Source organism: Anticarsia gemmatalis, chromosome 13, assembly GCF_050436995.1.
Source record: "Anticarsia gemmatalis isolate Benzon Research Colony breed Stoneville strain chromosome 13, ilAntGemm2 primary, whole genome shotgun sequence".
Classification (NCBI taxonomy): Eukaryota; Metazoa; Arthropoda; class Insecta; order Lepidoptera; family Erebidae; genus Anticarsia; species Anticarsia gemmatalis.
The window spans coordinates 8,631,503-8,658,609 of NC_134757.1; the positions used below are offsets into that span (position 1 = coordinate 8,631,503).

The 27,107-nt window shown below is 32.9% G+C and overlaps 1 protein-coding gene across 3 annotated transcripts in view; it reads left to right on the forward strand.

Annotated features, from left to right (window-relative positions):
- The window catches only part of LOC142977942 (fibronectin type III domain-containing protein 5), a 152,688-nt gene that overhangs the window by 117,945 nt on the left and 7,636 nt on the right, over positions 1-27,107 (forward strand). For 2 of the 3 annotated variants that reach the window (XM_076122079.1, XM_076122080.1), the window contains exons 6-8: positions 745-882; positions 2,206-2,283; positions 23,317-23,352. In XM_076122079.1, coding sequence (XP_075978194.1) covers positions 745-882; positions 2,206-2,283; positions 23,317-23,352 — 252 coding nt within the window. The remainder of the gene's footprint in view (positions 1-744; positions 883-2,205; positions 2,284-23,316; positions 23,353-27,107) is intronic. The other variant, XM_076122081.1, reaches the window with a different exon arrangement.

The window sequence follows — 27,107 nt, forward strand, 5'->3', positions numbered from 1 at the left end:
ATAAGTGGAATTTTCATTAATTTAATTGAAGACGTTATTGGATTTTTTTTAAGGTTTAAAATTTTGTTTGATAGTTGAAGTTTGTGGTAAGTATTGACAATGGCGTCAAAATTAATTTTGGTTTTAATGTTTGGAGATGAGAATTTTTAAGAAACTGATCGATTTTATTTAGATTTCTTATACGAGGTAATCTTTTTTGAAGTTCAACCACCTTAAAAATAATCATGCTTGTTTATTAAATAAAGATGTTCAACAGTAATTTGAATCAAATGCTTAAAATAGAATGAGTTTGATTCCTCGCGAAAAAATCTTCGATTCACTAAGATTTTACCCTCTTTTAAAAATAATCAAGTTAGATGATTCATATTTTCGGAAATTGACAAATTCAATCTCCGGCTCGGTTTTGTCAGGAGCGCTGCCCATTGATGTGAGCAATCTAAATAATTTGCAATTTTCTACTGAAAAGCGTGTCCTTCCTTCAAGTCTTTGTAGATTGTCTATTTAGATTTTTATTTAAACTAAATGCTGGTATCAAAAATATGAATCTCATTACTCCAATTACTTCAACGTCTACCTCAATAAATCAATCAATACACGAATTAGTACGAACTAATATTTTGGTAGTGTTCTCTCTTGATGTAAAATGTTCGTCACAAAAAAAATATCGTAAATTAAAAGGAATTTGGTACAACAAGACGCTTACGTTATTGACTCGTTTATTAATTCCTTATATTTCAAACACAGATTCGGGGCGTAGAAATCGGAATAGTTGTATTGGTGCTGATCGTGTGGATTGGAGCGATAGCGTTGTTCTTCAATAGATGGGGAAAGATCAGAATGCTGCTGCCATACCAGCCGGACTATAAACAAGAACAGTTGAAGGTAAGACTGAAACAAATCTAACAATAAATATAAAAGAAACTAAAGCACTACTAAATAAATAAAACGAAGTAATGAAACATATAAATAACAATCTAAATTCCAATGATATCGTAAATTTGTTTGCGTTTATCTTTTCACTTAAACAATCTAATGCAATCACTATTTTAATTTGTCTTCGTTTACTATTTTCAAAGACTTTGATTAAATTCAGATTTGAGGTGAGATTATTTTAATCAAACTGGTGATAATTTGTTTGAAGTATTTTATTTATTAGATGTTTACTTTTATTTCGTTTAATATATATTAATTTTATTTTTACCAACGACAGTTATTTTATAGAACTAAAGACTAACAGAATTGAATAATAAACATTTATAAATCCAACAAAAGAATAACATTTCTGCAGGTGGAACAGTGTACTTCCCATGTACCAACATCGCTATAGGATTTCAATATGGTTTGTTCATAGCCATGAGTATTGCTACTTTATCAATAATCCCAGTATTATAGATTCCTTTACTTAGTATCAGGGTATTTAGTACAATTTGTCTCGCGTAATTGAATTTTGATTCGATTTCATCTTTTGTATCTACTTTTTGGTCTTCTTTGTTGAAATCTTTAGTGCCCAAACTCGCGTATTTATTGACAATGCTCTTAGTACCTTGTATTTTGAAATTGTAAAAATATATGATTTATGTATATTTGTTTAGCTTGCAAATTAACCTTTTCGCATATTTAATTTTTCATAGTTGATTGGCCTTTCATTTAATATTCTTAATTGATCTTAATTAAGTACTTATTATTTGTCAAAGCGAATATGCATTTAACTGCTAAGTAACTATCATAATTAATCGATAATCATGTAAGATAAGACATATTTTTTGGCATATTGTTGACTGGTTTCCGCCTTTCATCAATGTCACACTAATAAAATTGTGATACGGCAAGTACTACGTAAGGTATATGAATTTCATTGAAATATACCCATAAACATAGATTTACATATTGATACCCGTTGGACCCTTACAATCAAATTGAATCGTTTAATTTTTTTTATTTTTGAGACATTATAACTAGCCGGTATACAAGGTACGTCTTTCGCTACAAGATATTCTTCATAATTATTACCATCATCACCGTGACAGTCATCGTCAAAATATTGTCCAATTTAATTAGATCTTTTAAGTATTTTATCCTTCATCCTATTTACATGGTTACGTAAATGATTTAACTCATCATAGATCTTTCCTTTGAATTTTAACACCCACTCCTAATAATAATATATGTTATGACTTACATTTACAAATACTTTTAATTTGACAGGTGCCAGGAAGCAGTGCGTTAGCGGCTGCGCAGGCAGGAGGGACGTGCGGAGCCCATTCTGCTCCATCAGCGTGTTCTGTAAATATGAATTCTACTATTTATTCTCTTACTATTTTACAGTCAATATTAACCTTCTCAGATACATCTACAATATTACCAGTAGATCAGTTTTTTTTTTAATATTGACTGTAAAATGTTCTCCCATATTCTTAAAACTCTTTACTGTCCCAGACTTAACTGTAATCTTCTATTTCTCTTACAAAACTAATTTTACAACTCACATGTTTCACTACTAATATCAAACTAATTTCTGAAATAACAAAATTATATTGGAATCTTTTTAATAAGCATTTTTTAATTCTTCAATGACAAGAATTTACTCTAACAACCTGTTTAGGCTTTCTTAGAGTTGATTAGTTACTTTCTATACTTACAGCAAAATACTTAATATTCATAGCGTGACTGTTCTTGTTACTTGTTTCACACAAACTATCGTTTACTTCGGAATTATTTTCATAAAAATAATAATCGTTATCGTGTAAAGGAAGTAAGTTTATTTCACGAAGGTTTATTATTTTAAAGAATCCTAATCTGATACTACGTCAAAAGTAATCTTAACATTCAAGGTTGTATTTGTACCGTAGTGTTTACAAGAGCTAGTAAAATGATAGTACTACATTTGAGTTCATGTAATACGATAATTTTCTTTGTCTACATGTGACCTGATTTAGCTATCGTGCTTCATTTCTTGTATGAAAATTATGTTATCTTCAAAAATACATTGCTATTACATTTATGTCTTCACTGTTTTCATAATATAAAATCAAGATAATATTAATGTAAAAATGTTCTACGAAGGTTACTATAATCCAACTTTTCAAAAATATAGCTATAACATGAAATAAAATTAAACTATCCATCACAAAATGCAGTCAGAATTAGAGGAAAGCAAAATTATTACTCAGATAAAAATCTTCCAATCGTACTTTTAAAGTACGTACAAACTACCCATCAGATAAACATAATGACTGCACAACCAAAACAGCAACGAAGTACAAAGCGAGTGCACAAAATCTTATCTCTATCTCCGTATCATTGATTGTCAAGGTCAGTAAATACTTGGCTTGCAGTAAAACGAGGCAATGTAGCGTGATGCCTAACCGCATTGCAGCATTACTACAGAAGGTCACGGCAAATCCTGCAGCTAAGAACGAACAATACCTTGAACACCATAGCTTTATTGTTTTAATAGTTTCGTAGGCCTAGATTTTGCGTGATAATGGCTTCGAACGTCTTTCCTTCGTTTTCGTTTTGTTTAGGTTTATTGTTCAAGGTGTAGGCTATTCGAATAGTAGAGCTTTTAAGGCGGTGAATTGAGTCCTACTCAGTTGAAGGTTGGCGATTTGGAAAAAATAAGTGTTAATTAATCTTGATTCGGCGCACGACAAAATTGACAATGCCGAAAGGTACCATAATCTACACTAGTCAGAGATAGCCTCTGTCGTCAAAAAAAAACTAAAAAACAAAAGCAAAAAGTACAGAGATTTCCCGTTTATAATGAAATACCGACAGTAACTTCAAACGGCAAGCCATTGAACGTGCTCTATGCACGGCCCTTCAGACCCTCGGGCTGTTTGAATTTCTCACGCTTTTTACCGCGCCACCGGACAGTTGAAGTTTTAAAGGTTCAAATCACGTTTCATGTTAGCTTTCAAAGTTATTTCAAACTGGAGAGGAAAATTGCAATTTAAAAGACTTTGTTTTGACGGATTCTTGTGTAACTAAGCTGTTTTAGAATTTAAATCAAATTAGCTTTTAGGAGATTTTTCTCCTTCACATTTTTTTTTCTCCTGCAAAAATAACATAGAAGGCAGATACGGAGTACATTTTTGTTCCTATAGGATATAGCAATAAATATATGCCTATATACTTTTAATTGACGTGTATCCTCTTTCTACCAAACAATACCTTTAAAGAAAATTTTACATTGTTGAATTCAGTAAAAAGTAATAAAACAAAATCTCTACAAAGTAGCTTTAAGTACATAAATGAATCTATATCACGGCAGGGGTCCTTAACTTTTCCGAAGTGGCCTTATTCATTTTATTGAGTGAAGGCAGCGCGGCCGCGACGGACGAAAACGAACCAATTTTATAGCTCCCACCTCCTAAAGACTGTTACGAGCGGCAATATCTTTAAGAAGTTCAATGAAAGGTGTGAAAATTATAGGTAGGTTGTTTAAATATATTTTTCTGATTTTAGATTACATTATAGTCTGATTAGATAAACAGATGTTTAACTATATATATATTTATTACTATTACTTTATTTATTTACTATCCGCTCGTGGTTCATCAAAACACATAGAATTTAAGACTTAATTTTCTTGCGATTAGCGTAAGTAGCTTGATAGCACAATTGATTGCTAATATCGTAATAATAAATAATAATAATGGATGTGTAGATTGGTCAAATTTAAAATAAGGAAAGGCTCTGAGATGGAAAAGCTAGACGTACCCTTTTTGTATTATTTGCTTCGGTAAGATTTCTTCAAGACAGAGAATAATCCTTGAATAGGCAATATCAGAAAGTAGTTTTTGTCTGCTAGGCAATTTTGCCAAGTTTCAGGTAATGTACTCTAAAAGATATTCGTTGTACGCATATTGAGATCTGAATTTTTTCACAAAGACTTTAAGCCCAGGTTGTATCCGAATCACGTATGCACAATGTCGTTTCAACTCATACAAATCCTTTCAGAATCCCTCCGTATTCAAACAAAATAAATCGCTACGAGTAGAGTCGTTGAACCAATTATAGCCACTAAAATCTGTCGGTACAGTCCGAAACATAAACTGGCAAATAAAACATTATTCTTATTACAATTCCTTTTAGCGTAGACGGAAGTACTGAACTTTTAGTGGTCGTAAGCAAAACATGATAGGTCTGACAATCACGTTGTGGGTTCCATCTTTACCACTTTAGGAATGCGATAAACTCAGTTGTAAAACGTGTTTTATATGACATTATACTGCACAAAGCTTCTCGTTCCATAAAATTGAGGGGACGCATTCGCAGATGTGCCTTTTTTCATTACTCCGCCGTGATTTGCAGTTTTTATTTTATTTCTATGATATAAAACGCATCGTTAACGTGATCTCGTTTCCAATGACTTGTATTGTCTTTTTTGATGGATTGTTTTGGATAAAAGATAGATTTAACTATTACTAAATATTTCGTGAAAAATATCGTTTCTTCTTTACAGTATTTGAATGAAGTTCTTTGATCCCTGTCTATTTCTCTCTTTCTAAAATCTTATATTAAAGTTCTTCACGTAATGATATAGTCAATCATAAGTTTCACCAACTAAAGTTGTTAGGCTAACGGAACCCATGATATAATTATTAGTTATACTGTCTACTAGAAACTCTGTGGTTATTTTTGGTAAAAATTTAATGTAATTTTTTATAAGTTTTTCAAATTTAATACCATAAATATCATAGTTTAGTCTATTTTTCGGTGACAGGTGGAATTCAAATCAAATTGATTAGAATCAGATTTTATTAAACGCTTGTTTTGGATTATTATTTTTTGACTTTTCGCGATGACTTTAAATACCAGTCAACCTAAAGGTTAGTCATGGCTATGCAATTGCAAATTAATAAGTGTAGCCAATTTTCCCTTCTTGTTTATCGATAGTGTCATGCATAAGTACTTTTGAACAATCTCCATAGAGGTCACCTAAGAAAGTCGAAATCAGAATTCCATTAAGATAAACTTTAAAACTAAGCTTAGTTTTCTCAATGGCTCGTAAAACTTTATCTCCCGATTGACACTAACCACGCGACAGAAAATGCACTAAAAATTCCTTAAGAAATTTCAAAGCACTTCGATATCTTCAGCTAAACCGTTTATCTAACTGGAAAACAATATGTTTGAACTTATAAAAGAAAACTGAAGGAAAATATTTGGCGAAACTCCAAATACAACTAACGTCGGATGCATTTGTTCACCGAAGCCATGTGGAGAGGCTACGTGCTGAATTTTAAATCGAGTGCCTAGTCTAGAATAAAATTCATTTCTCAAATGTTAGTGTTCCGGACTTTTGGGTAAAATGAAGGGTTATTTTGGGTATAGCATAATATTATTATTATAATCTTATCCACGTATGTTGAACCACGGTTGCAATAATGAGTTTTGACACAGAATTTTTTCTTTATACTGAGATATTGAGTCAAGAAGAAAAATGAAATCATAAGTCACAATCAATTAAATTGCTTTATTAATTAAAACTAGAAAGAACTTAATTTAATGCAATTCCAGCTCAGCTTTTATTTATTAAAAATCACTTTAGTGATCTTTAAGAAAGACTAGATAACGAAGTGTTCGTTCAGACTGATAGACTAAATACCAAATCCCTTTCAAAGCATCTCAATAAATAGCTCTAGCATCATCTTAGTACTTAATTAGTAATAATGGATTCAGTAGTGTACCTGAAGTGCTTTGAAAGATCTACAAAGTTAGAGGTACGATAGTTTTTTACTTAACTTCTGAACTAAAGTGCTAAGTTTACCCGTATTATCTCGAGACTAAGTATCTATCTTGGGGCTAAGAATCTTGAGACACTATTTGTGTTAAGGTGTAGAAAGAGTATTTTTTAAAATATGTTTAAATACTTGTGTGTATGAAAATATAGATTAGAAATAAAATATACACGTCTAACTTTTAACATAATGTTTTTATTGTATTTGTTTTTGGTTCTTCAATGAAAAGATAGTGTGTATTTGTCATAGTGCTTATTTATTTGAAAAAGTGCAGCTATCAAAATATTTTTTATGTTTTTACTAGTACTCAATCGCCTAATAATAGTAAGAGTATCACAAAATAGCTATGTAATAAATCCCGTCTACAAAGATAAGCATTATCCTTTTTTTCTCGTCGCTTAATATAATAGTCTTATAAAAATAATACCCTAGGGTTCATGAAAATATCGCCAGTATTACGCCTACGTTGTTTTTAAGATTGATCGAAGAAAATAGTACAGGATAATCGGTGGACGAGAATCTCTCGAGAACGTTCTGTAGGTGGGCGTTTTGTTCATTAATAGATGATGTTTTTGTGCACCATAGAAATCTCTTTGTTTTATAAAAGATTGGTGGTTTTCCGAGGTATTCATGGCAATAGCCGCCTTTACACACACGCTCTATTGCATGTTCTTAGGAGCCTACAAGAATAATCTTATGAGCGGGAAAGCACCGCAGAGATGAGTGCGGCGCGTGGTCTTTCCTTTCTCTTACACGCGCGCTTTTTCAGGCGCGTTTGTTGTTTCATGCGCTATAATAGGGTGTGTGTGTAAAGGGGGCTGATGATTTAAAATAATCTTGACAAAACTTTTTCTAAATTCGTTTAGCAGTTTGGCTATAGTAGCGTTACAGTCGCTTCATTTTTCTAGCAGGTTAGTAAAAACATAACAAGCGGGCATAAAGTATTCATTATTTCCCAAAAAAAAAGTAATAAAAATCATACTAATTAAGTTGATTTATTTGAACCCTAATGACAATTGAAGCAAAAATACTTTCAAACTTAATTCCAATATTACATAGTCCTATGCCAAATAATAGTATCTCCACCTCCAGACATTTTCAAAGTAGATCAAGAATAATTTCCAGATAATTAGAGTATTAATGATCCGACTAATAAGACTTAGTATTCCGTCGCATCATTGTCTGCCATTAACGTACTAATTGAGGAGTCAATCCGAACTGACTAATCGTAATCGGTTTAGCTCCTCAGATTGAATAATTTAGTGCTTCGAGAACTTTAATGTTCAATAAACTTCATTTCAAAGAAATTCGCAAGGCTTTCATTAATCTTGCAGTTGGTTCTACAAATTGTGTTGCTTCGAAGTAGTAGTGTAGTAAGGAGAATGACTGAATGGGTGAAGTATTTCTTGAAGCATCTATTGGCGCTGCATCAGAATTATTTTCTTTGATATTTCAATGCTTTTCTTATTTAAATGGATTATTCGAATCACATGATTGCAACTTGTTTGCGAGTCCGTTCGCATAGACTATAGTTATAAAAATATTCTCTTGTTATCATAAACTATCTGTAATAAAAAATGCCATGTCCTTTCTCTTTGTAATCAATTTTATCCAAAACGATTCAGGGGTTTAGACATAAAGGAAAGACAAACAAAGTTACTTTCGCATATTATTAGTCTGTATCACAATACACTTAATATGCCTGCAAAATATTGCAAAAAGAAGAAGACGAAATTGCAATCAACTTCCATATTTCATTTCTACATGCCAATATTACTATTATAATGATAACATTTACTCTCTAAATTGTCTCTCAAATTTGCCCGTCAAGATAAACCTCAACGTCTGTATCCAGGCATAAGACAGTTGAATCTACATAAGCCGTTAGCTTAAAGTCGCTTCATAGACAGATTAACTACTCTATGCAATCAAGCAACACAGGCAATGTCTAAATGTACGAAGGCACTCATATCAACAGAATACCCGGTTTATACCCTCTACAATATCAAACAAAATTCAGTGATATTTTACTTGCATTATATCAAAGATTTCAAGATAATAAACCTTTGTGTTTTCTTCAAAAAATGGTTGTAACATTATTTTCAGACGTAGCTTGTTAGAGGTCGTTAACCTGCAGACATAACCAACTACAATGTGCACAATTTTCTTGAAGTAATATTTAACCTCTTGTTTTGTGATAAACAGGCATTAGGTACTTGAAGTTCATTTAATAGATTGTCACACACAATTATTTATTTACTGTTGCGCGGTTATCCACAGTGGATACTATCGAGTTTTGAGAGTGGAACATAAAAAGTACTGAAAATAGTTCTTACGGCGCCCGCTAGAGGCGCTGATCAGATTTTCATACAACAATTCTTGATTGCTAGCCGGTTGTCGGTAGTCAATAGTTGTAGGAAATGGCACTTTTGTGCCTGTACTTTGCTTTTGGTGTTATATTCCATATTTTGTTTCTGTCTTGGACTCTCTAGACATTAGAAGTTAAACTATAGATAACCTAGCATTTACATAAACTAAGATCCACCAATAGTCTAAAGAGAGCAATAAACAGCGTTTTATGAACCTCACGTCGGCACTACATCACGGTCGAAAGCCTTACTAAATACTATTGAAGATAGCTCCTTGGGGAACTCCAGTCACTAGTACTCCAACTATCCGATATCTGTCAAGTATTGGCTGCTTGTTGTCCGTTCCTATTTGCTCTGCTGGTCAATTATTTGCGGGTAATTGAATTTGTTTTATCTTGTTCAGTATTAATACGGGATCGTTAGCAAGAATAATGACGTAATCGTTCTGTGAAGTGGGATCAGCATGTTAGGGAAAATGTTCAGATTATATTTCGTAGTAAATTTACGACCTCTACGTCTAAGTTTACAAGAGCACTCACCAGTACGACTTGTTGTATACGAAGATTTCAGTTTTAACGATAAATTAATTGGGGGTTACCTATTACTTACCAAATAACTATTTACATTTTTTAATAAAAATTCGTCCAATAGTATCCAATCGTAATAAAAACCACAGTTATACCTTTCCAAACCAGTTATCACTTGCATGTATTACGGCGACAATTGATCTTGAGTGGTATAACGAAAAAAAAAACTTCAAGCCAAATACACGTCCAAATTATCCCTTGCAGTGAAAAAAACTAGTGCTACGCTTACACTCAATGTAGGTACTTCGTATACTGGCTTATTTTGACATTGGCATTTGAAACGGTGTTCTAGGTAACAAAAGCTTATCCTGTCATACAGTCGTGTTCACAGATCCCTAATCTGTGACTCCCAACACAAAGGTTTCGTTTATATCCAGTATTGTGCTCGGAGACATACAGGGGTAATGCTCTGTGAAGGATTATAAATGCATCGCAGTGAAGATGCTGATATGAACTTGAGTATATTATTATTGTTATTCATTGAGTTTAATGCAACTAATTAGAAGTTAGAAAGGTGACTTAACTTGTGCAGTTATGATGTAGATTTATGTCACGAGTTTTGTTAATAAGTCTTGCTTCAGACAATGCATTTAAAATAAGTGTGGAGATAGAGTTTGAATGAAAAATTTACGAGTGGCTCTATTTTACTTTTTAAATACCTATATAATGGTCGTTAATCGGTAGTACCGAGTTGCTTTTCCATCCATTGTTCAATAGAGATTAGATGTCTGACTCGATTATAATTAATTCAAATAAAAATTCAAAATACGGGTGCAGCTGTCTTTCACCTTATTCCGCATTTTTTTTAATGAGATTTGCCTACAATTTTATCAATAGAGTATCTTTGTCGTTTACAGCTGTATACCAGCATTCCGTTCAAACAAAGCACTAACAATCAAGATCAGGCTTGAATAACAATTGGTTGGCCTATACGATATCATTGTTCGTAGCCATTTCACCCAAACACCCCTTTCAATTTGCACGACCGATATCTGTCGCAAGCCTTTACGCAATCTAGATCAAAGATTTTAATCAACGTGAATATTGTGTTACCTTTGGCCAGTCAGTTTGACTCAACCTAAGTATATAAAAGTCTTTGAGTTAGTAGGCGATTGCCGCGCACAGGTTTCGGGTTTGAATCCTGGGTCGTGCCAAAAAGTCTTCACTGAGTTTTTCTGTTAACATTAACAATATCTAAGACTTCGGATTTAGAATGTTGAGGTTGTAGACCTCCGTGCCTTGGAGAGCACGTTAAGCCATCGGTCGGTCACGGCTTAACCGTCCAACCGGGCTATGAGAGTAAGGGAATAGAGAGTGCACCTATGTAGCCACAGTTCGCTGGTTTCAATGAAATTGGCCACTGAATAATAGCCACTAGGACATCATTAATATCATAATATGAAAGTCTTGACCCCTATGAGTAAAGTACTAAAAAGTCACTACTGAATCTTATTTCTGATTCAAATAGCGTACTAAAGTATTGGCAATCTTAAAGATTTGATCGTAACCACTCAATTCTGATTCCTATCTTCTGATTATCTCAATAAAATATTGAGCGTCGATTTCTTTTGATTTATCGGTACTCTCGTTTATAAATTTGAAGTACTTGATTTGTAAAAGCGTACTTTATGACGGTAGTTTTTTAAAAGGAGAAAGTTATATATCGACTTCTTATGAATTAGAATTACGTGTTACCTCAACTGCAGCAACATAGTTTTACATCTGAAGAAGCGCAGAAGAATTGAGGCGCCCATAGCCATGATCGCTCGTCGGTCGGTAAACGATCTGTGGGTTAAGCAAACCTTGGCGCGGTCATTCCATAGATGGGTGACCGTATAGTGGTATTTGAACAGGGCGTCTCCGAGCTTTGGAGGGCACGTAAAACGTCGGTCCCGGCTGTTGTCAATTAAGATAACAGTCATTAAGCCACGTCAATGGCCTTCGGGCGGCTTGAACAACTTTGACACTAGGTTGACCCCTAACCATACGATAAGAAGAAGAAGATCTGTAGAAGACAAGGTTTCATAATAAAGATAAACGAAAGTTAGTTTGTCTGACAGACAAAGTAATCGAAAGTAATATAAACGATGTGTCAATCTTCCCTTTGTGCTCACCAATCTTAAGTCTTTATGTTTTTCATCTGAAAGAAAAAACCTTACATAAAAATATTTATTTGTTGGTATCTCGTGCTCTTTTGATCTCCGAGCTGCATTTAACATTTTCAATATTACTTTGTCCACTCCAACCTATTAATATCCAAACAAAGAACGGTCCTTCAAAGCATAAATTGAAAATGAAACATTTGTATTAAGACATAAATAACTTGCATTATTCCAGTCGTGAACTAAACTAATTGGTGACAATTAAAACGGTAAACGCCGCGAAAAGTTCATTGTTCAAAGTTTTTAATACACCGGTAAAGTAAAGGTGCTTTGTAGAAGTAGTTTAACGAAATAGCTATTAAAATGTAGCAGTAAAGTTGCATAAAACGGCGAAAATAAGCGCTGTAAAGTAGCTTTATGTTAGAAAATGCTGTTTAGCAGAAATTGCTTATGGTTGCAAAATCTTTTGTTAATATCTTGGTTATAAGAATACTTTAAAATACGGTTTAAGTTACTTTGTTAGCTAAGTAGCTTTTGCAGTATGTTTTAACTGTTTCTGAAGGGATGTAAGGTTTTCTATCGTACTTGATCAGTAGCGCTGTTCTTTACTCTTATTGATTATCTACAAATGTGTCATTAGCGCCTCTAGCGGGCGCCGTTGGAGATCTTTTGCAATACATTTTAAATAACTCGATAGTACCTATTGTAGAGAATTGAGCTCCAGCATTATGGGCTCGGAGACTAACACTTCTTTTATTACGAAAGACTACTCCCAGCAGTGGGACTTTTTCTACCATTCGTTTCGAACATTCATCATCATCATACTTAATAAAACACATTGGAATAGCGAGGCAAGAGACGTCCAAATGCATTAAACGTATTATGAGGCTGACATAGCGACGGCCGGCACCGCCGAGTGCATAAAAAATTTACGTTGATGAACTTTTTATAGATTCATGCTTCTAATAAATTGAAAATTTTACGAGCAAGACTATAAAAAGGGGTGGTGATTACTGTATTGTAATCGTGTTACCAACTTTAATGGCGATTGGGTGGAAATTGCATTAGGAACGCTTCATTTGGTAGAGGAAAAAATGCACGGATAGACTGTTAGATAGGCAGTACTACGCGTCGTTAGTACTTTTAATTAAAAAATACCGCAGTGAGACAATTAAGAATAATTACGTAGCCACAAGCAAAAGTACATAAACCTTTTTTATTGCCAGTTTTAAAATAAACGCTGCCCTATATTTGGTTTCAAGTTCATTATAAACCGTAGCCGTATTCACATAAAATTAATCTTACGAGTAATTGCGGAACCCTACACTTTATGTTCTAAATATAGCTTTAAACGGTATTTTTCAAGCAAAGCCGGGCTCACTATGTTGAAGTCGCGTGACTGAGACAAATCAAATTAGGTCTAATTTATCGAAACTGTACCCCGAATCCAATATACCGTTTAAGTAGGCCACCTTACGAATATGCACAAAAATATTTTGGGAATAAAATATTGTGACATTAAATATTTCGGTTCATATTCAAATAATGCATTTTGTCCCCGAGCCTTTTGTATTCATTGTATTTTGTGCTAAGTATTGCATTGCAGATAGCAAAACAAACCGAACCCTTTAATCAGAGTGACTCAGAATTTTTTTCTGTGTGGAAAAACCAAAACATCTTAAAATCCTGTTACTTAGTCATTGAAATAAAGGAATCTTGAAGAAAAGTCTCCGAAAGTCGCTAACAGATTAATAAGCTGTTAAAATATTGAGAAATGTAGCGAGGAAACGAGCCGCCAAGCATCTCATTAATATTGTGTTTAATTCCCTTTGTGTTAAATATAGGATGACCGTGATTAGCCCGTCCTCAAACGTCAAAACAGTCTGGAGTTTATTAATGCGTAATTTTCGATTAATCGTCTGCTTTATTAACAAACGTTATTAGCTGATTTATGCTTTGTCCCTTTCAAGTTTGAAACTATTTGTCAGGGAAAATCAATTTACTTGGTTAAACGATTTTAAACTCGACTTGTATTCATAATAGTATTATGAAACGGGTCTTAAAAGCGATTGAAAATTAAAGGTTAGGTTTCCTTATTTGTTTATCCGACGTTTTGATCGAATCCATTTGACTATGGACACGGGTAATTATAGTGTTACTATGGGTAAACAAACTGTAATGATATGAGCCATGTATTATATTGTTTTATTCTTCCGCCGTTGCTATGTGAACAGTCTCATAAAAGGACAGCAAATCCACTATCTCACATCCACACGACAATGCCCCAGAAAGTCACCATCAACAACCGGAAACATCAACATAAGAGCCTCATTCTCCCATATCACTACTCATTAGTCCTTTAAGCTTCCCTACGATTTTATTAACCTCCTTTCTTTTATCCTAGAGACTCCTCTCAAGACAGCTATTAACCCGGTCAGTTTTATTTACTTAGATCACGTGATTCATTGAGGGTAGATTAATTTGTCGCGAACGTGTCCTCTTGACCTGCCCAGCACAAAAGGTTGATCGTTGATCCAATTTTTCGGTGACGTTATTTTAGCGCTAATAGACTTACGTGCATAAAATATGATGGTTATATTCTAAAAGGGTCAGGTCAAATTATAATTCGGAACGGTTTTGGGACTTATTATACGAGTTTTAAATATTTTATTAGGTCACGTTGTCTTTGGATGTTCGCATCGGAATTTCCCCGAAGGGACGAACGAAGGTGTATAATATGAAATAATATCTACATTCTGCATGCTATGTTATGCTAAAGAGGATTATATTATCTCCATACAATAACACAAAGGCTCGTTTACATGGACTACAATAGTTTCTGAATTTAACATTCTAGCTGGTAATTATCAGTCGAAATATTCTTTAATGCGCATAACAGAACCCTCTAGAATATTTTTCTGACTGTCATTTTGATTTTCAGTTATTAAAACTGAGCAAAGATATAGAGATTATATTTACAACTAAAAATACCATATTAATTAATGCTCAAATTACGATAATATGTCATAACAAATGTGGCCTCACCAGCTGTTTTTAATAACCACGTAATATGAGAACAAATTGCGTATTTAATTCATATTACTTCAATCATAATCAAAATAATATAATAATATTATAACGTACCGTCGGTAAAGTTGACGTAGAAGCCAAGGTAATAACTTATTAAACTTTGCACATGTGTAAAGCTTTGAACTGCAAGAACTAGACGGTTTCACTAGAAACTAGAAACTCAGGCTTTGTCAACAATAAATATGTGATATTATATTTTGAAGTTGAAATTACTTTTCTTTACGAAGCTATGACATTTGTAGCACGAAGCACGGCAACAAACTCTAAGAGTTTCTGTAGAATAATTACTTTTACACATTTATTAAATGTGCTTTGAAAATTGACTGGAAAATCGATCTGTTTTGCGTAAAATAAACATAAATCTACGTGTATCACATGCAATACAGTCTAGATAAGAGTGCATTTCATTAATGGGACTATTGTACTCCGAGTAAAAAGAGAGAAACTTCTATTTAATCTTACAAAAATAGCACAAATAAACATGAGAAGACCTTTCCAGACTTTGTAATTGGTCTAGAAAACTCATGACAGGGCTTAAAAAAAATAAAAGGCTTAAAAATAGACTAGTTTTAGATCTGTTATACACCGAAACAACAATCTCCCATCAAAAGCTCAAACCCTGTCTACTATAAAACTGACTAAAAGTCTATAAAATAATCTTGTTTTTCTCTAACCACCTCTTACAAAGGTTCTATTTTTCTAACAATGTTGTTTAAAGCGAGGAATATTCTAACTAGAACTGCGTAGTACCACACGTCCTTGCAGACCTTAGATCTAAGCCACGATTGTGAACAAAGAAAATGATTAGCTTAAAGCAACCTTTTGCATGGGACTGTTAAAGTTTTACTACTCGTATAAATTAAATACATTCTAACTAATAATTACAGCCCACTATTATTGATACTTTAAATGAAAAAAGTAAGTCTCTCTGGCTTTCCCAAGGATAAACTGCTGAACAGCTTTTGATGAAATTTGGTACACGATATAGGAGAAGACCCGAAGTCTAACACTGACCACTTAAAGACATTTATTCTAACCACATTTTTGAATATTCTACAAAAATTACACGCGAGTGTAATGAAAAATACAAACTAACCATATCTGATTGTTTTTCTTTATCAACTCCGCCAATTTGATCAATGATTTTTCGATAGGAAGGGAGGTTCTAAGCGGTATTTGGCCGGTTACTAGATTATATGATAATAATCATAGCAAGAACCAGAATTCTATAAGATCTATAATAAGGGATCTACCAATCTATTTGAGGTGCAGATTGTATAAGTTAACAAAGTTTCACAAACTATTTGAGGGACGTTCAAACATCCTCACGATGATTTCCTGCACCGTTAAAGCAAGCCAATTAATACCTAATGCATAACTTTGTGAACTCGAAACCGTGCTCTAGATCTGAACCCCAATTTGTAATGTAGAAAGCCAATATAGATGAGTTAATGTAATAGTTGAAATAGAGAACAGAATTTTGTATAAGAACTTTTATTTATTACGTAGGATCCGTAAATAATGTTAATGGTTGCTGATTGCGAGGTACAGGGTTTGATTACGGGTTCGGTGACACTGAGGTTTGGCGAACCGATTGTATTATTATTATTAGTAAAAGTTCTAGCTGCCTGCACTGGTTCTGAAACTTTACCTGCCCACATCTAAAAAGTGTGAAATTCACAAAGAAGTACTGTGGTAAAACAAAAACACCTATCCAATTTATTTGAATATTCAAACTTATCACTCAAGCTTCAAAGCCAATCGATTTAAGAATAAAACCTATATCTGAAGCTAATCACACGTAAGAAGCAATTGACCTAAAAATAAAAAGCGGGCTTAGGTCGCCACGATATAAAACGTAAAAAGCTGAATGACGTCACAGTTGTAGGTGGGGCGATTATCTGCTAACAAGGTGTTTACAGCTTTTGATAAATATGCTGCCTTTACTGTTTATTGTCGAACCACTTTAGATTATTTACGATTGATTGTTGAGGTATTTGATCGTTGTTGAGGACTTTTTCTTTATTAATAATAGTAATTTGTCATTTTATTTTGGGGATGTCTAAAAATATGTAGTTCTCGAAATAATGGTTTTAGTAGTAGATAATAAAAAAAGTCGCAGTTTATTTCTATTAGGTAAAAGTTTGATTGGTTGATTACTAGTGTAGTTGAATCATTCCATGTTACCAAACATCAATCTATATTAATAGGTATCAGTGTGTTCAGATAGTATTTGTAATCCTGTGAACTCTTACAGTCACAGTTAACGGATAGGATAAGGAGGTGGTTCACTGTAATATTAAGCAGACCATTCATGAAAATACACTTTGTGTACTTTTTGACAAATAGACATACATTTTCCGAGACGAAGAGCCTAACAGATTTATCCTTTGCGTTTGAATGCAGCAAAAGTATACAAACATAGGACATATCAAGATTGCTACACCTAGAAGCCATCCAATATTGTTTTTTACACTATCAAACTATAGACTCCTTCTCTCAATAAAATAATTTATATAGAAACAATCGATATATTATCGTAAGTTCAAAGACGACATCAGATTTTTTCAAAAATACCATCATTCTATGAACACCTTTCTCAGTGACTCTCTATATAGAATACCCCCATCGTTCATTACCTTTACAGCAGACTTCGTCGTCATCCGTCTCTCTCACTCTTACACGCCTAAGATAAGTAATTTTGTGCTCAGTAAGTGTCGCGTTTTATCTCCTTGCTTTATTGTCGTGAGTTATGTTGATTTTTTTATTTATTGAAGCAGTCTGGAGTACTAATGAGATGAAGTCTTTACTGTCTCAAGTTTCAGTCAGAATTATGTGCGGTAGACTTTTGGTATTGTGTTATTACGATACTTTTTGAGTGTTGGTTTATGTTTATAAAGTTTGTTCTGTTCAAGTATTTGTTTAAAATTGGCTAAGGTTATATGAGACAAGGCTGTTTCTAAGTTGTTGTGGTTTAAAATATTTAATGCTTAATTGTAGTTTATATATTGGTATTATCCTTTGAAGTATATGTATACTGAAAAGTACTTTTCGAATGAATTAGCTTAGATTGTTTTTATTATAGTAGATTACGTGGAAACAAATACTAACGTAATAAAACTACTACTTGTAGAATAGAAGAAAGAGAATTCAAAATAAAATTCCTACATTTGTATACAGTTCTTTCTCGTATAAATGCAGTAATGACAGGCTATTAGCCGGTGTATTTTGCAAAAGATTCTTGCAGCTTTGCCTTGTAATCGAGTCAACAAATTGGCTATAAACGGTCTTGCTTTCCGCTTATATTTGTTTAAAAATATTTCTACCTTTTGTATACATTCTCGGTTTAGCTATTCGTATGTATGGTAAAAATAAGAAAACTTTGTAAGTCCACTAAGAATCGTTACTTTCATAAAATATTCGTTTAATTTAGGTTATTTTTAGTAAAGAAGTGGGATACTGTCGGTCTTATCGAGTATCAAGAGTTAGATATTTAATTCAAAAATGACTATAGAGATAGTTCCTACGGCACCCGTTAGAGGCACGTATCAGGATTTCATATAAAAAATTATCAATAGTTAGCCGGTTGTCGACAGCGATAGATAATTGCGCTGTAGAAGGACACCGTTTGTCTTTACTCTGTAGAATTTAAACCTAAAAAAAATACTGTCAAACTTATATGTAATGATTTCACTGTCAACACGTTAAATAAAAATGTGTATCAAACTTAGAAACTTTTAAAACATAGCCTAAAATATATGGTTAAGTTTATAAGACGTGCTAAATACTTGGTTTCAAGTTCAAAGTCTAAGTTAATAGTCTCGTTCTAGTGACAGGTTGCAAGTCATCGCCTTAAAGCATTCTTTAAGCGCTTATTAACTTGTCGGACGTCGAATGTTGGGTGAACAATGTTCAATACTTTACCTCTACAGGTGTTCCACTGACGGTTTCACATGAAAATTATTTTTACATTATTTATTTATTTAAACTTCTTATACAATTTGTATAAAGGCGGACTTAATGCCTAAGACATTTTCTGCAGGTCTACCTTGGGGTGATGCAGAGATTAAATGAAGTAGGTGTTTAAATTATAAAGGAGGAAAATTTAGTTGAAAAAAAGGTTTACAAATAAATAACAATGTGGTCATGTGACTATACATAAATATAGATGTGTATATACATACATTATCGTTAGTAGATAATATAACATAGAAATTAGTGACTCTGAATATAAGTATTTTTATGATATTCAGTCGTATTTTGCATTGCTTTCACTCTCTCCACTTACTATTGATTCTACAAGTTCTTTTTAATTTATTTATTTTAGAAAGTGTGTGTCCTCAACATCGTCTTGGCGACAAAATGAAGTGGAGGATAAATAATAGAAATTCTGACCACACAACAGTATGAATGGATAGCAAGGCAGAGAGAGAGAGAGAGACATCTCTCCTCTTCTTATTTATCTTACATTTATTAGCAGCAAACCTGTCTCACCAGGTTTCTTCACACAACTAGACAAAAATTACAAGCCAAGCGTTTCTTGAAGTTTGCTTTCATAAAATTGGATTATTTTCTTAATGGCTGAAAATAATATTAAATCATTATTATAGCTATTAAAATGCATTTTATAGCCAACAATTATAATTTTATTGCGATAAAATTGTTATGTGCTGAAATAAAACACAAACTGTTGTTTGTGGTGGATAAGTGCTTTTTAAATGGTTTTCAGATAAAATAATAATGGTGATATTTTTAACTAGTTTCTGCCAGCGGCTTATAATATTGCGGAGTTAAAAGTATTATGAATTATGACAATGTGTTCAATAGATTACAATAATAATATAGAGATTATATCCTAGACTAGAAAGTTTTAATCTGTACATTCCTACAGTATACACATACATAAAATCAAGCCTTTGCCCATAGATGTAAGATGAGACCAGTGAACGCCACTATTCTTATAAACTTCCCTTGCTTCATTTTTTTATGCTTTACGTATTAAATTTCATCAAAATACGCTCATGAGTTTTGGCGTGATGGAGTAGGAAACATCCAAACTTTTGAATAGAATATAAAATATGAGTAAAATTGTAAGAATGAAAGTAACGATATGATTACTTAATAGTTCATTATTTCCCGTTAAGATTTTATGACCGGACAAGCTGTGGGAGGAAAGTTAGACTATCTTATTATTATCTTTATGAAATAGTCGATTTAGAAGTTTAAGCGTTCGAAGCAAAAGTTAACTAGCAGAAAAGTCCGATAAAACGTCTGCAGTTAGTGTTCGACTAGAATTTTATTACCCTATTTTCTTATTGCAACTTCACGATTTTGCAAATTTTCTCTGAAATAAGACCTTTATTCTGAAACCTTATCTATTTTTTATATGATAGTTTTAAAACTATTGTTTCATGGAAAAATAACAAAGATTTTGTTAATTATAGTCAGCCTGCGACCACGTCGAGTCCAACCTGCGCCGAAGCGTTAGGCATTTTAAGGTAAAATGCGTGTTCGCGTTAAATTCCGTATTCTTTTATACATTAAACCCATTCCAATTTTCCAAAATTTTCTTTATACAGCCACTGTACTGCATTTTGTAGAGGACATACAGTTTAGAATAACTCCATAATTTGTATAAGTTCGTTATTTAGTTAAACAATTGTCCTTGAACATAGTACAGTTTTTTCACCTTATTAATATTAGTATTAACATTCTATACCGAGAATTTTCAGTTTCATTTACTTTTATTCAGTTACTTGAACTAGCTCTCATGTATGTGCATTTATATGTGCACACACAAGTGCTGTAAAGATTTGTGTAAGATAAGCCGTCGGAAGAAAACCTTTACACCACAACTCGTCGGAAATGTAAAGCTGTAGTGTAAGAACTTCGATAAGGTTTTGAGAAAAACGAATATGCAATGTTCGATAGTATTCGAGTCATGTTTGAATGTTTAACAATACTTCGTGGTGAGATTCTTTAAATATATTCTTTCTTTTTTTATTCATAGTTTTTGATTAATAAAAAAAAGATGTTTATATTTTTACTAAAAGCAAACAAAGCTCTAATTTCTTTATCATTAGGGAATTTGGTTCTTAAAATCATTACAGATTGAGGATGAATTCAAAGATCAAGATACGAGCAAAATCCATTATTTAATAAAAATAGATTTATTTAAAACCTTATTTACATCAGGTTTTCAATGCTAACAAGCATGTTTCTTTAATAAGGCAATTTGTATTCTTGAAATAAATTGCATTCTCAAGAAACGGGATTTGTAAATCAAATAACTAGAATCCAAAATAGTATTGAGAAAAGGACATCGAATTGGAAACTGAAGATTTTATTGTGTAGTATAATTTTATTTTTAGAGAACTAAAAGCCTTCTTCGTATTATAAAACAAATGAAATAAGAGATTTTTCTACACAGCGTGTCACGTGTAGTAAGCAGAATCAACCTGCAACTGACTATTTAGGACATCATTTAAAAAGTAAACGTGCATTGAAACCTTGCATGCCTAAAAGTTCATTAGTACATTTCTTGTGGGCGTGCAAAATCCCCATCACGGACTTGGCCAGCGTTGAACCCTTACTCCTTTGGGGGAAGACCCTCATCCAGCGGTCGAATAGCCATGAGAAAAAAAAAAACAAATTATAAATTAATTTCAAATTCACAACCAATTTACAAATATCAGTGTTAAAAAATCCAACGTTTTCGATTTTCAAAGATAATTCCACATGTGCCTGTATCACGCCAACCATTCATTACCATTATATCAATTTTAACATCTACTTTGGCTTTTGTTTTTCATATTTTCATACTTCCATATCACTATTTATAGAAACTATTTTACAATTTCAATGAGAGATTAAACAATCGCAGAGTATGATAACCTACTTTCCAATGAACCTGATATTTTTATTTTTAATTGCCAGCGACAGATATATCATTCTTCATTTCTACTTAAAAATACAACGTTTTATTTTAAAGATTTGATTTTACCAGTTCTCACCTATTCTCTACCACTAGACGAGAATTTTATGAAAATCGGATCAGCGTTTCTAGCGTAGAGCGTAGAAACTATTGTGGCACTGTATTTTAAATGTCAAACTCTTGTTACTCAATAGTACTGACTAGAAAATCGCGCTACAGTTAGCCGGCAAAAATTGTATTTTTAATCAGAAGACTAACTTATAACATTAAGTGTACATTTAGTAAATCTAAACTGAAAATTCAAATGTGTTAAACCTTCAAATAGTTCCAATTGATTTCACAATTAAAATGGAAAATAACCGACTAATTAATCATAATCCCTTACACTTTATTAATATAACATACGATTCCAAAATGAAACAATTTATCAGAGCTTTTATAAAACGATATAAACTCATGACGTACAAAATAATACCTTCACAAATGAATGAAATCCAGCCTTTGTATTGTAATAACTGAAAATGAAAATGGGAAATGCATTACTATACGTCTGTTGGATTAACTTGCTGACTTAAATAGGATTGATTTTGATGTATTGTGTAGTAAATTATAATATTCTCAAAAGATTTGGTTCATATCCAAATGTTTCGTAGTTAATATTGAAATAGAAAATATGAGTGATCGGCCGTCTTTTTAGTAGTGAGGGTAAGGGCTATATGCATGGGGTTGGAAAGGCTTTTAATAATAAGAAACCAATGTGATATCTAACAAATTGAATTGAAATGAGCACGGTTCTATGATTGTGAGCAATATACATATTAGGTCGGGGAAAAAGTCTAGTTCATACATACTATACTGCGAAAAGTCTTTTTCCCCGACCTAATATGAAGTAAAACCTTTCTTAAATATAACTCTACATAGCATTTGATTTTATAAAGCAAGCGCTTTGAAAATATTGTACAACATTATGCAAAAAGTTTATACATTGAATTTCAACGCAAAGATATTCACATTTTCACGAACTCCAAAATTCACACTTGAACTATTGAAAAATGAAAGTTTTAATCCCTAAGCTTGAACAAACTTAAAAGATGCCACACTTGAAAAGTTAAGCATGTCTTTATAGAAATTGTGAAGAAAATCTTTAAGATTACGGCGTACGTGACACAAAGACTTGACTACAATAGAATTTTAGTACATTACCCTTCGCCGAGGGTAACTAACTCGATTTCAAGGGCTATATTGATATGATACGTATGATAATACCTATACTACATGATCCAGCGGACGTTATTCTGCCCGCAATAACAGCTTGACATTATGGCATACTTACTCGATCCAAGTATGTGTTGAAATCATACAGGAACCTAAATATACATCTACAATTACATCCAAATCGGACCTACTGTTTCGGAGGTCTTATGCGACAAACACACGTACAGAAGAATTATGTACATTGACATTAATATTGACTTTTTTTTGTTCTAGGCCTGTCAGTTTTTAGCAGAACCAACATCTACTAAAGTAAATATACTTAGTAGTTTTTTTGACACGAATGCTACCTAGATTATTTGTTTAGATGCTTGTGTGACGAACTGTTGGCAAGTCATAGTATAGATCACGTTTTAAAAGAAGTAGCGACAAAATTGTGCAAGGTTTGCGTGAGTTCAGGCATGTGGAAGGAATTAGTGGAAGACGATTAACGAAAAGACGATAATCGTGTCAATATCAGTGGAAGTTAAACCGGGTGTTCTTAAAGGAACAATGGCACGTTTAGACACCGGTTGGCTGTTTGAAGGAGTGGTTTTGAAAATGCATGAATAATATAAAATAATTAAATACATGGCATGGATTTGAAACCTAGACCCTCTATCCAAATCATATTTAGAAGCATGAACCCAGATTCATGTGTTACAATATCTTAAAATCTTGTTTATCGACTTAACGAGATTCGCAAAAAAGAGGTGTGGCCTTACACCGTTATGATCAATTCAGGTTGAAAGAAAAATTACTACGTAATGAACGTTATCTCATTTAGTTAGTAGAACTAGTTTCGGATACTTACGATCCCTAGAAAAGGAAATTAGATTTTTTGATAAATAAGCATGTGCCTGCAAAATTTAAGAACCTAGAGTGACCCTTCCATTTTTTATTGTCTACAAAATATCTTCGTCGATGCGAAACTAAAAATATTTAATTTTATTATTTTTTTCTTCTTGCTAATGTTTTAGAACATTGTATTTTTATAGAAGAATATACTTTCTATGTCTGAAAAAAATACATATTAGCATAGTATTATTGTATAAATAGTACTTCACCTTACTACAATAATATACCTTTAACAAGACCACTAGGAATTTCATAAACAAACACGGAAGAAACTGTGTGAAAACAATATTTTCTTCGATTTAGCGATTTCGTACTACTAAGGCTTGATAATCAGGATCAAATAAAGATTAGTCGTGTCACTTACAAGCTCACATACTCGATTTAAAACCTTACTACATAGAATAAAACAAAATAACAGAACGTGAGTTTAATTAAAACGCTCCGTACATGTTCGGTGAAAAGTTAATTAGTGTCGAGGAAACTCGCAATGACTTTCGCTAACAAATAATATTTAAATTGTCAACATGCGCAGATTTTATTTAAATATTCTACTGTCCATATGAATTTATTTATTCCAAATTTAGCATAAATTCAATTTCAATCTAGCATAACAAATTTCAAAGCTGTTATATAAAAAATATTTGCGGTTGATACGAACAAACGGCATACGTATTTCGATAAAAACAAAAAAAATGATTTGCGGTTAACATGACTGAAATTAATTTTCATTGAATTCATCAAATATGCATTCAGTTTAAACTTCCAAGTACTTATGTATTTGTGTTATTTAGAATTTAAATCCGTTCTTCGAAACTAATCAATGGAGTTGACGCTGTTTCAAACAATCACACAATACAGGAAAACATTGACATGACAGTTACTGAACAAATGCAGCGTAGATTGCTATTTGTATTGTTCTTCTGTCGCCTTAGATTATGTTTATTGATTATGAAGCGAGCTAATGCTGGAATATTTTATTTAGACCAACAAATACTTCATTATTGGACTAATAAAAAAATTGTGGGTCGAAGTGATTTTATTCCAGCATTTACGCAATCTGTGTTAAATTATGCCCCGATCCCACTTTTAGTTGTTCCGCCCCCAAGTGAAACAAAGTAGGTAGCGGTCATTGTTGCTATGTGCGTGTTGCTTAAATGGTGTCGTGCGCAGGACGTATGCTGTCTCCTGGACCGTTGCTTCCAATACCCGCGGCGGAGCGCCCGCGACTGCGGCTGTCAATTTGCATTGCTGCATGCCGCCCAAGACGAGCAAAACCACGGTAGCTAGCGGAGCCCTGCCCGCGCTAAATCGCGGGCATGCTCCCACTGCCAATGCCGGTGTGCCGGTTGCGACCACCAAGTAAGCCGTAGCACGCTTACTAGTGTGTTACCAAAGTCGCGTTTTACACGTATTTCTGCTACGCACGCTAATTACACGGAGTCGACACTTGCACCGGTCACGTCTTTTGTTCATTTAAGGATACGTCCACAATGTCCACGCCCTATTTATAGGGCTATGATGCTACAACAAGTCACAGCACTGTACGGACGTCGAATATATTATTATTGACCCTGTAAATCCCTTCATCACTTTTTTGTGTCACTCATTATGGGCTAAACAAGCGCCCGCGAGTACAATCACAGTCAGTTGACATTTTTTTTTTCATCTAATTTAAAAGCTAAAACCACATCCCCCAATATTTTCGTCCTTTTGATGAAGAGATACTGTATACATACTGTATTAAAATAGTCAAAGTAACACGATTAACTTATAATATTGGTTATGTAGGTCCTAACGCTAAGACGTCCTAGACTTTATTAATTTATAAACGCACGTTGCAATATTTTTGATTTGACCGGCACCGTTCACGTTTGGACATAAAAGCACTATAATTGAATACCAGGAACAAATATTACTTTGTAACAATACATATCTGAACAATAACTATTCTTTTCTCTAAATTATAAACATATTTTACGACAAAGAATCACAAAAAACACAGAGAGAAACAGTCTAGTTTGCTATACAAAAGGACTTTTCTTATAAAGCAATAAACTATATTAAAAACGGAGTTGTTAGATTTTATAATTCAGTTTTACTAAAGTCCTCTTTCAAGTGGACTCAAAGCAGCGTGCCACTAAATGAAAGAAACAAAAAATGCACTTCGCAGAAGTAAAAATGTTAATTTAGAGAGAATCAAATTTAATTCTGTAGTTCTAAAGCAAGTTCATTACTGTAAATGCAAAATTTAAACAGATTTTTCTGAGCAAAAAGAGTTTTTAAGTTACTCACTTAGTAGATCTTACAAATCTATTCAAAATTGTGAAAATAGTAGCTAAAATATAAATTATCATTTTTGATATTTTGGTCAAAGCTGTATACTTATCATGGAATCTTTGTTAGGGCTTTATAAATCAAATAAGCATCGTAAAAAGTTCTCTTAGCAAAAAATAATAATGTGCTAGAAAGTTAAAAAGTCTACATAATTCATTTTGCTCTACACAAAACCATAGTTAAGAATCATTATTAACAATTCGAAATCTCGTCATTAAAACGTACAATAATCGCGACTTGCTCCTAAATTGCATTTTACCACTGTTCCAACCGAAATGGTCGGTTCAACTGCCTCTATTTTACCGGACAAAGGAAATATTACCGTTGGTAACAAGCTTGCCACATTTCCGTCCGTAAATTTTCAAGGGGCCGTGATCGATGTTGTGGTTAAAATAATTTTGTTCGTAAATCAAGTTTGAGACTCGCTAAGTCCATTATGTGTTGAGAAATGTTTGTGTAACGTTTTGTGGTGACAGCAATGAGTGATGAACAAAAATATATAGCAGTAAGCTTAGTCCTGTTTAAAAATATGAAAAAGCAAAGTTTGTTTTTGAGAATAAAAAAAAGAAATCATAATAAAAACAGCAATTACATTATTACGTACTGATTAGCAGTGCTAGTTAGATGTAAAGTCGTTTAATAATTTCAATTATGAATCTACGAATTTTCAGAAATAATAATAAAAATGTTTTTCAATTATATTCTTCGACGCGCACATTAAAGTACATTATTAAAGATAAACACACACTAATATAACACAAGTGTCTCAAGAAAATAATTTACTATTGTGCTAAGTTCAAGTTAGTCTCAACAAATTACTCCCCAAAAATGCTTAA